Below are 12,134 nucleotides of genomic sequence, written 5' to 3' on the forward strand. Positions count from 1 at the left end.
AAACACACAGAAATTTTGAGATCACTGCAAACAGACATGTTAGCAAAAACAAAATTAGATACACGTGACAACACACGCAATCTTGTAATCCGAGTCATCCCAGGAAGATGCGGATTCACGTACCTAACCTCTAATGAGGGAGAAAGGGTACCAATAGCTTACAAATCACATTTGTACACAAAGGCTGAAATAAATTCAGTTCAACTGAGAAAATTCTAACTGCGGTTCAGACTGCTGTAGCAAAAGAAAGGCCCCTAGCACAAGGTAAACGAATAATAATCGTAACACCTATACCGGCTTTAGAAGCGGTAACTAAAGCAAGCATTCCTAATGCTAAAGCTTTGCATCCGAGATGGATCCAGTGGGTTAATTCTCTTGCTGCAACAGACGTAGTTTACGAATTTGATCCTAATTTAAAGACACAAGAATTTTTACAATATGAATATGAATGTCCTCTGCCAATTGAAATCCTGCCTCTCGAAGAATACGGAAGTATTATATATACTGACGGATCAGCACAACCCGCAGTTGGGGGCAAACAAGCTTATAGTGCTGCGTGCGCGATTGTTAAAGGTTGCTGGCACGAAGGTAAATTTAGACCAATGGTCACTAAAACACAATCTCTAGGAGATTGCTCAGCTCAACGAGCTGAATTAGTAGCATTTAAGATGGCGCTAGAAAATACCGATCGCGAATTCCCCACACTAATAGTGTGCGATTCTTATTATTGCGTACAATCTTATAATGAATACTTGCAGAATTGGGTGGAAAATTGTTTCAAAGATGCAAAAGGTGGCACAATAAAGCATAAAATGCTTTGGGAACAGGTAGGTCTTTTACAGAAAGAACTACAAAAGACTCACGTGATACACACTCTGAGTCATCAACGTGATGGCGTTCACGTTGCAGGGAATTCATTGGCTGATGAAGCCGCAAAGGCAGCTGTGCAAATGGCTTCCGTAGCTGCGATTACTCGGTCACAAACAGCGACATTCTACAAGCTGTCAGTGCGTCAGTAAAAGATGATAAGAAAACACTCCCAAAAGGCTTTCCAGAAAAGTACTTATATTCAACAGATACGAATAATGTTCCTTTTGCTCGAATCCCTGGAGTGGGGGATAGGGTAATTCCAAACATGGAACACAGGTTAGGATTAATCAAAGCGGCACACGAAGGGCTTGCTTCTGCACACGCTGGCGTTTCCGCAACAATATCACTATTAAAACAGAGATATTGGTGGCCTCGCTTGAGAATACAAACTAAAAAGTATGTATTTATTAGAATGCGATATATGCCAAAGGATAAAAGTATCAACAGTAAAACGACCAGCGCAGACACCCCTTCTCATCTCGGATAAACCATTTGCATGTGTTTACCTGGACCACTGTGGTCCCCTACAAAGGGGCGGCAACTATAGATATATCATGGTAGCAGTGGATTCCTGTACGAGCTTCATATGGATGTGGCCCCAGCGCTTGGCTGACGCCAGAACGGTTATAAGAAAGATCTGCGAGTCTTTATCGGCACATACGCAATTGCCACGTTCCATTCTGACCAGGGTCCTGCTTTCAGCTCTCGAGCTTATAAGGAGGCCATGGCCAGCATGGGAATTGGGTTGCGGTATTCTTGTCCTTCGCACCCCGAAGGGAATAGTGTGGTCGAAAGAAAAAACCAGGACATAAAGCGATCTATAACAGCGAAGGTATTAGGTTCAGGCGCTGGGTGGGTCAAACATCTAATAAGTGTCCAAACCAGTCTTAACAATTTGCCAAGAAATTCTCTAAAAGGTTTCAGCCCATACGAACTATTGTTCGGAATTAGAATGAGAATTCAGGACTTAGATAGTCAGGTATCAGTGGTACAAGATAATAAAACAGACTTTGACATCAAAGATCGTTTGACTGTTTTACAGGAACTGAATGAAACAAGAAAATCCTTAAGCAACATAAAGTTAAAGCCACAGCCAGATACCACTGATGAGGCACCACAAGCAACAGCCCCAGCAAGGCCTGTCTGGATTCCAAAGATTGGGGATCTAGTCAGAGAAAAAATCGCGGTGAAGAAGGAATTTGGGCCTTCTTACAGAAAAGCAGTACCTGTCTTGGCAGTCACCTGAACAAGATCAGTAGTACTAGCGCCCCTTGCTGGTTAAAAGGAGAACAGAGTTGTATCAATCGACCTGGTAAAACCACAGCATGTGGCCTATAATCAACAGTAGGCCCAGTGGACTCCCGAGAAACAACAGAATACCCAAACTTGCAACAATCCAAGAGGTTCAAACTGAAAGACTAATCACATTCGATCAGCCTGCAGTGCACAGAGAAGGACTATGCAATAATGCCATGAAACTCGTGCCTCATGAGACACAGATTGAAACAGTTCGTCAAGAAACACCAGTCTACAATAATGTGGCATCAGAAAGTGCTACCGAAAGACAGATTGAAAGAACAATCCCAACAATTGACAGAACTGCCTCTGGTTATTTCATCGACTTCGACAACTTTTCCGAGGATCAAAGTAACCCCGAAGGGATGCTAGAAACAAAAATGACTTTTAAAGAAAAAGCAACGGAACTCTTTCATCAACTGAAGGAAATCCACCTTATTTCCCCTTGGTTAGAGTTCTGGTTCGGTCTAGGTGTATTTTTCCTCCTGCTTTGGCTCATCATGGTACTTTGGGAAAATTCATTGAGGGAAAATATAGTACAATGGACACAGCAAGTCAGAACATCAACCTAGTCCTCAAACGACACAGATCATCCCACGTGAAGAAAAGAGAACTGTCAACAGTAAATGTCACAGCCATTCCAATACCCGGTGGGGTAGTATGGGAGAAAACTGACTATGAGATCTATGGTCCGGTCGAGATCCAGAAGTATCCTCATCAACTGAAGGTTTCATTAAGTGACTTTGTAAAACCTAGTACATTCTCTGATGATTGGGACTTTAACAGTATTAATGACATGATGTCTTATTTAGTAATGTCAGCTAGATTCACAGAACATGATTATTTACAAGGTTCGTCTAGTTATGAACAGTTATTCTGTTTTACACATTATGGCGATCATTATTTGCATAAATCTGCACAGCCTAGAAATGTTTTTAAGTTTAATCAATGGGAACATTGTGCTACACCACCTAAAAGCAGTTCTAAAACATTCTTTGAGAAATTCAAGTACTTCTCAGGGTTTAACACCAGTGATGCAGAAACGTTTTATTACAAACTGTTAGATAAAACAGGAATGAAAACAATGCTGATAAACACTAAATTAATATATTCTGAAGAATTTATGAAAAAATGATGACATTTGGTTTTGATTATTGGAAAAATAACATTGAAACAAAAACCATTTAAGGTACGAGAGATTGGCAGGTACAAGGCCTTGAAGCACTATTCAGAACCTGCATGATACCAGAACAAATGATGTTTTTAAATGACACAATTCACCAAACATCTTGTCTTGGCCTAGCTAAGATCAAAGACCTTAACAAACCGTCTATTCCGAAGCCAATACCTGATAATGCAACAACAGATATTGAGATAGACGTAACTAAAATTTTACATTTTAACAGAACACATCCTGATTGGAAAAAGTGGTTAATCTGGCCTACTGACACAAACAACTGTCAAGATAGATTCCTGAACAAAACACAGGGGTTAAAAATGACCAGACAAGACCCTAGATACTCCCAGAGACAACATCCAGGGATAGTAACAACATACAGTGTAGGGAAACTCTGCCTCGAATGGCTAGGATCATCCACACTGGCTGAAATTAAGCAACACTTGTCTTTACTAAAAGATGGTGCTGATTTGCGCGATTTCATTCTTGGTCCACGCAAACAGCGTCAAAAACGTTTCATAGCGGCCAGCATCTATTCTGCGTACAACGAGGCTTGGAAAGTCACACAAATTGAAACAGCTGGAAAAAATACGAGAAATTGATCGTATTCATTTGGAAAAATCACTTTCTGTAGTGGACAATGGGTTAATGACTCTGTCCTCCAGAATATATTCGTTGGACAATATTGTATCTTCTGCCTTTGACATAATAGACAGAGACTTGCTAATGTTACAGCATGGCCAATCTCAATTACGTTCTATTGTACAATTAGGCTGGACGCTGCAAAATCTTCGTTCAGGCTATGTGCCTTGGCGTTTAATCAACACAACGTCATTGTTTTCCATTTTTAACCTTACTGATAAACAAATCAGTTTGGCACAGAAAGGAGCAGACTATACAATCCTGAGCATCGAAAAACTTGAGAGATTACCATTGACAATGTCAGAAAGTCCTGTCATTGAATGGATAATACACGGAATTATCACTATTCCGATAACAACTTTCCGATTTAAAAAGTGCCTTGAATCCATACCTACTGGCCAGTATGAACGATTGGGTAAAGGATATGTTAAATCAGCATGGAAATTACCATACACACATTCATGCTATAGTGACAGCGACAAAAATGTATTTCTTAGTGGTGAAAACTGTAAACGTTCACTAAGCGGTATACTTTTGTGTCAGGGTATTAATTTACACGGAGCCTGTGAAGGTAATTCTAACAACCTTTCATGCCACCAGCTTGTCACACCTGCAACTCAGATAGAGCCCTTCTTTATGCAACTCGCGAATGGGAGTTACATTCTAAGAACGGATCACAGATGTTGTGGCCTTGTGCCAGGGAAAATTTATCTCGTAAGCGTAACTTCCATGGTCAAATGCTGTATGCAAGCATTGTTCCCGAGCGGGCCTGGAGACATAGAGACTCCCATCTGGCCTCGTCTGAATCTCTATTCTATACGAATTGATACTTTAAGCAAAATGAAGTCTGTGCTTTTGCAGACAACAGTGCCCATAACGTCATCAAAAGAGACGTATGATCTCCTAGTTGCAAGGACAGCTACGGAGGTTCATGACCTTTTATCAACAAATTGCCCCGTGCATTTCGTAGAAATTTTGAGCCAACTCCTTAACATGTCTAGTGCCACAGGCATCCCAGGTATATTTAAGAAGATTTTTACGGGACTGCTAACACCATTTCAAGCAATTCTGGAAATCGTTCCAAATTTTGTCCACTCTGTTTTTGGCGGCATACCCCTATTTTTGGGACTTGTAGCAGGGATTTTATTTTTGACCCTCCTGCTTCGTTATGGCAAGCCACAGCTCAGACATGACTCCTATGGGAATGGAAGAGACAATCCTAGCAATCCGCTACCGGGACAGAATAACTAGAGTCCTTGGATTGGCCAGGCTGAGAGATCTAAACATGACCTGGTTCCTTTCATTCAGACCGATATGGCAAAATTGCATCTTACCTGTACTACGATGTATGCTATGCGGAGATGAGTGCGTGTTGGACATCTGTCTTTCACTTCCATCAGCAGTACCAATGGATATCGATACTTTGCTAAGTCCGATAACGGCTCACGCATTGTGTTGTCCCCAGCGGCTACCAATCCTGATGACGGCATTCGTTGAGACTCCTGTGCTACGACTAGGTGGTAACAGTGGAGCGAGTGACAAAAGCAACATCACCCAGGTACGACCTTCTGTGAGCATTGCTGATCCCGACTTTGATGACAGCAATCATTCTCACACCTGCCAAGTTACAGCACTATCGAATTTGGTCGAACTGTCACCTGATTTTGTAGACCAATTCTTTGGAAGCCTGTCTGATATGATGTTCTCACCCGAACAGAAACAATATCTTTAGAGAAGCATTCCGACACACAGCGTTCCCATGAACTCTGAATTCGGCCTTCAGTTTTGAACAACAAAAACTGCTAAATGCGTTGGAACTCTATTTTCCCCGTTCAAGCAATAATTCTTTTGAATTGAACACTTTTTAATATTCACCCTTTTTCTGGCACGAAAAATTCTTTGCTTAAAGTAAAACTATTCATAGAGAACAGAAGCTTCAACTTCTATTTCTAAACACATCTAGAGACATAATAACTTTACACCAGCCTCTAGCACATTTTATTGCAATGCATTTATATGTGATGAAATTATCTCGCCCTTCTGTTTCAGAGATATTTCATGTGTAATTCTTTTTGCATAATCGTTCATTGATTTCATATGCTATAATTTTTGAATGATTTCTATGCTTCAAAAACGTACCGTACCTAAATTTTCACGTATTACAAATACGCCTATTTCAAATGCATATATGTATTTTGGGGTGGGCAATGTTACACATGCATCTTATTGCTCTAGTTTTAGTAATTTGATGGACATGAATTCGTGGAGTGGGTGTAGCGTTCTAATCTAGGACCCTGATCGATACTGTGACCTTATGCCCCTATTCGGCTATAAATCAATTTATTCCCTATATTGGCATAACCGTTCAAGTGCAATATTCAGAAACTCGTCTCTGGCCTCACACGAACAGAGCCACATTTCAGAATAGCTTTCTCTGCCACTTCCTTTGCAACCAATTAGTGCAATGACATAGCAGAAGTTACTATCTGAGATTCCTAGATTAACACTCCGAGTTCTTCAACAAGATAAAAACTCAGCAACCTGGAAATCCCCACTTGCTGTGTTTTGATTAGTAATAGAACTCTAATGAGCACTGATAGACGATCACTTCCTAGTGACATCTTTATTGACGTATTATGTTCAAAAACTTACGTCAAACAAGGCACCTTTCAGGTATAAATATTACCAACGTTGCCTTAAGCAAACGTTGCTGTTTCGCTGATGCTGCCAGCTATCTCGTTGCTGCTGAAGAAGCTGTCATGCTGATGATACCATAGCTGCTATCGCTTCTGCTATCGCTGCTAACTAGCGAACGATGGTGTGGTGAACTTAGGAGCTGAACAGCCGTCCCCCTGCAAGAGCCCAGCAGATGCAAGCTGCCCGCGGACGCTGCCCCTCCTCCTCCTCCTCGACGCGCTGAGAAGAGACGCTGTCTTTCTCCTGCAGAGAAATCCAGCTCCGGCGTTTCTAGTCTACCCTTGCGGGTGACTGGGATATTGACCCCCTGAAGGAGATACCAGACCTCCATCATTCTATTCCAGAGGTATGGTGTTGACTAAACCCTTAGAGAGAATTCTTGAAGCAAACCTTGGCAAAACCAACTTAAACTAAAGCTACTTACTTACTCCCCTCCCAAGTATTAGGCTTAGGTCAGGTACACTGGGGTAGGCGTAGTTAGAAGCACCAGTTGAGTATTTTAGCCTAATGTACATATGAATGTATATATGTTTTATTCATTTTAAACCATTGTATGGCTAAGAAACCATATCAATGCTTTTACAGTATTATTTCGCAATACTTATCTTACTGTACGTACTTTTTATAATAACAAGTCTTGCAATTGTGGCAATTCATTTCTCTTGTACGAGAAGAAAGACTGTTCAATAAATGTTACCCTTTATTGACAAACGCCCGTCTCTCTATTCTCTACATATTGTGAAAGTAAACTGCACAACCACTGACTGAGTAAAATAACTGTCTATTGTTTCACACGACCCTAGAGATTGACTCTTGATCTGAGGAGCAAAGTTGTCATGTTGCACGGTTGTTGGAAAACTGAATCCCTTCTTGGCTGTGCCAGGGAAGCTGATCACTTCCTATTTCAGTCAAGAAAGTTTCCAGTGACCTCTGAGCTAGTTGGTAACAACCCCAATTAAGTTTAACATAGTCAGTGGATGACTGGAAGATCCGCACTTCTACGTCGATACTACTGTTTATGTTATTCCAATGCGCAGGGCCTATTGGGAAAATAGGAACTACACTACATCCTGAGGACAAAAACAAAAAGCCTGGATCATTTGCTTTTCATCAGTCGTCTGTTAGACGTTTGTTCAGTTCTTACCCAAACAACTTCCTTGAAATGCAGATGTAGGCCATCTGAGATCCTATATCTTATATGCTACATCCTGATATGATGGTGACCATGTATTACCACTCCAGCCTCCATTGCTTATGCTTGCATCCTTTCGAAAAACCAACCAAAAGGAATTTGGAGAGCTGCCTCATTAAAACAAGAACATCCATCGAGCAATCCTAATATAGTGGACTTTTTCATAGATTTGTGAATCTTTGTAGTCACAAGATTCATCTAGAGAGCATCTTCCAAAGTCATGGAGCTCCACTGTCCTTCTAGAACCAAGTTAATTTTAGAGGCTGAAGGAAACTCTCCATCAAATCCTTCTAATTGATAATATATAGAAATGAAACACAGAAATTCAAACTTTACCACATTTTCAATTTTTTTTAAAGATTACTTTGAATTGTTTTTTGTAGAATGCCAGGGAGTCCTCTGTACTGGGACATAATGGTAGAAACAAATCATGTTCTGTTCCAATTGATTGGAATCTCAAATGCCCCCACATGTGTGCCTGGACTTCTTTGAGCTGAGAAAGCTGAGCATTACTCCCCTTGGGAAGGACACTGGGGCCTTCATATTACTTGGCATTAGCAATATAATTCATTTGTGCTCTCTTGTGAGGAGGACATGAAGCCATTGCAGAAGTCACTGCCATGTCATTTTGTTTCTTTCAATTACTTCTTAGAGATGAGCTATGGTTAATAAGAAGCTGTGCCCTGCTCTTCCTCAGGGCACTTATTTTTTTACTTTTGTGCTACTCTGTGCCTATTCAGATTGATGTATGAATAACGAACCTGTGAGTACTGGCCATTTCTAATGTGTTTGCCAACGCTCTAGATGTTGTAGCAAATAGAGACCCAACTATCCGAGGTTGAAACAACCAGGGGTTAACATCATTCGCCCTGGAAAACAGTGAAGATGCATATTTGTTATTTTAATAACATAATATGGCCTTTAACTGATATACCAGCCGAAACGTGTGAATTCTGTAAGGAATGCAGAATGAGAAATGAGGAAAAATTGAAAAAAAACTATAAGGAAGGTACAATTATATAGTTGAAAGGAAAAAAGTACAGTACTCCTAGTTTTCAAATGAAAAAACCTAAGATTTGTATAAAAAGGCGGCGCCTACTCATGTGAAGTCCATTTCTATATTTGTGCAAGGAATGTAAAATACAAAAGAGTAATTTAAAGATGTGGGATACGTGTATGATCCAGTTGTGGTTTTGTTCTAATGGTGGATGAATAATCCTAAATGCAGTTGTAAATAAAGGTAAATATATTTAACAGGAACAGTATGAATGGAGATAATTTTGTTAACTGAGAATACGATTTTAAAAAGCTGTGTTTCGGACTCGCATATAATGTACAATTAGTCATGCATACGCACATACGTAAACCAAGTATGAGAATTACTTTGGTAAGTTTTGGAGAATTGTGAGGACTTTCGAATTCCCCACCCCCATATTTATACTGGAACCAGCTTTATTAGTCATTTGAGACTGCACCCTGCACCTTCCAGGCAAGACTTCTATTCCTCGTGTGGTCTCAGGGCTGAGAGTGCTCTCCATTCGGATGGAGCGTTAACTGAGAGTGCACCAAGACCTGTGTAGCATAATTAAGTGGCCAGGGTTAGTAGTACTAGAATCGATGGTTAACTGAACATCTCTCTCTGCGGGAAACAGACAAAGCATGCAGTGTTCTGGATGGTCTGTATCTTGTGGGTGAAGGGATATACATTGAAGAGGAACAATTTTCCCAGTGGAATCTAATAGGAAGGATTGTTGGGTAAGCACAACTTTGAGGTTAATGGCAAATTCGCCCGAAATATTGGTAAATTGGTCACTATAATAAAGCAACGTCATTACACTTGTAATAACCTTCATAGATAAAGTATATGGCATGTTGACATTAGCCATTGTCATACATGAGCATGTCTCTAGATGGTAATGCAATGAATCGAGATACACATGAAAAGGCCATATAGTCTGGCTTGTATCACTTCCCTTCTCTGCCAGATTGCTATCTACATTTTTGGGGCCAGGTGAAGAAAGGGTTTTATCATTTTCAAACCCTCCTAATCGGTAAATCAGAGGGTTTGCCCAAGCTAAAACCGCTTTCCTATGTTCTATACAGATTTAGCACTTTCTGAATTGATAAATGTGTTTAGAAATGGATATCAATTCGATATTTGGAAGGGACGTGTTGTAGGCATCCTTTCCAAATCCCGAATCGTTATCCTATGTATGAATGTTTTGCAACTAAAATCCGATTGCAAAACTTTGATGTCATACAGACCCATTCATAATGAATGTAAAACATGTTTGGTTTAAAAGGAGGCTGTAGTCACTTTAAAGAAAAAGAGTTGCACTTTTAAAAAATGATTGCTTTATTTAGAAACAATCACAGACCTGGTGGTCTGCTGACTCCAGCTGGCCACCATCCCTGTAATAACTGCAAACCATAGTGGGTCTCAATTTGCGACCTACCTCATTTATATTAATGAAGCAAGTCTAATTGCGACCTGCTTTTTGTGAACCGTCCTATTGGTACATACGTCAGTTTGCAAAATACCACACTGGTTGCAAATTGTAACTAGTCATTTGCAAACTGTTTTTAGTAGAATTGGCCCTTAGTGTCCATGTTCTAGCCTGGTCTAGAGGATTCAGGTCTACATTTCCGTCACCATTCTTTGGTTATTGCCTTATTTCAGTGTATGTTGGACATAATCTTGTATTATGCTGCAAGTTCTTCATGATAATTTATCATTTTTCATATTCAGGTGGCTGGACAAGCTGGGACTGTCTGCCAAACTGGGAATTGACATAGTTATGAGACAGGCATTTTTTGGAACAGGATCGTACAATCTCGTGGATCTGAACTTTGAACCCCTACCGGTTAAGTACTTTCATATCATTATTTACAAATTATGTTTTTAAATAACATACTTTTTTCAAGAGTACTTTTTATTTTCACTAAACAAATTAGTAGAGGAAGCCATGTGAGTTGTTCTTCAGAAATGATACATATTTTAGCTGATCATATCTAATCCTTTACTTGAATTCCCACCCATTGTTTCTACTGATGACTTTCCTAGGAGTACTGGTTAACCCAGTAAAAGAGCAGCAATTGGAATGGTTTAGTATTTTTGGTTTTGCTAGGGGTCGGTGCACTCTTGACCGCATCATTTAAAGACTAAAGCTTCTTGAAGATCTGGTCGGCAAGTGCCTGAACCTATGAGGTTTAGTGCTGTCAGTATCTGCTGGCTGGTGAGAGGATGACCGTGAGGACCTCTTTTCCCACATTGGCTATCCCTGGACTCCATATGGTGGGAAACGATTTATAGGTGTCCTTCAATGTGTATAGCATTCCTTCCATGTATAAAACATCCCAGATTCTATGAATCCTGCTCATTTTGCTGGTGATTATTTTTACAGTCAACTATGCCCAATTTTTCAACTAGAGGCATTTGGGTCTAAAGTGCTCCATCATTTCCACTACTCTTACCAATTGGATCTTTAGCCCTAGAGGGCAGGGTTTTCAGTATATCCACATAAGACGCATTTAACTACAATTAGTTTGAACTAACTCAATTTACATAACCTGTGCTCATTCTGAAAAGTTGGCTTGGGTTCAACTTTTCTGGCCCTACATTCAATATGACTGCTTTAGCCCCAGTCCCAAGTTAGTGCAGGACCACAAACCTGTTCATTGCGTCTTTCCCCACAGTCTTTTCAGTATTTGAAAGAAGCACTTAGAAAAAAATTGTGAAGCTTTTCATAGGTGTGCTGCTAATGGTGCATGTCTTTGAAAGCATGGGAGATCAGTGTCATCATTCAGTACTCGAATAATGTACCACAACTCTGTGCAGAGAAATGATGTGTAGCTTTTTATGCATTTCTACTCCACTCATCAGTTAATTCATCAAATGATCTTGAAAGGCTACATATTGTAGTACGACTTGACTTGTAAGTAGGCACTTCGTTGGAGCTGGAAAAAGTCACTTATTTGAATGCATGGAGGCCTGCTAGATGGGGCACAATTGAGAAATCCTATGAGAGCTGCAGATAAGTTGTTGCACTTTCTTCAAAGGACAGTTTAATCCACGGATCATAACCATCAAAGTCTAGACCCTCCCCTTGAAAAGCTGCATATTTTAATGACTACCCTGTAGTGTAGTTCCTATATTCCCAATAGGCTCTGCGCATTGGAATAACATAAACGATAGTTTAGACGTAGGACTGAAGTCGACTAGGTCTCTATTGAGTATGTTAGACTTAATTGTGAATGCCA

The 12,134-nt window shown here is 40.2% G+C and overlaps 1 protein-coding gene across 1 annotated transcript in view; it reads left to right on the plus strand.

The window, feature by feature from the left end:
* The window catches only part of HPSE (heparanase), a 165,543-nt gene that overhangs the window by 83,390 nt on the left and 70,019 nt on the right, over window positions 1-12,134 (plus strand). Inside the window, exon 9 of the mRNA XM_086961979.1 lies at window positions 10,624-10,738. Within this exon, the coding sequence (XP_086818105.1) occupies window positions 10,624-10,738 (115 nt within the window). The remainder of the gene's footprint in view (window positions 1-10,623; window positions 10,739-12,134) is intronic.

Source organism: Lissotriton vulgaris, chromosome 3_1 (genome assembly GCF_964263255.1).
Source record: "Lissotriton vulgaris chromosome 3_1, aLisVul1.2, whole genome shotgun sequence".
In the NCBI taxonomy this organism is placed as follows: domain Eukaryota; kingdom Metazoa; phylum Chordata; class Amphibia; order Caudata; family Salamandridae; genus Lissotriton; species Lissotriton vulgaris.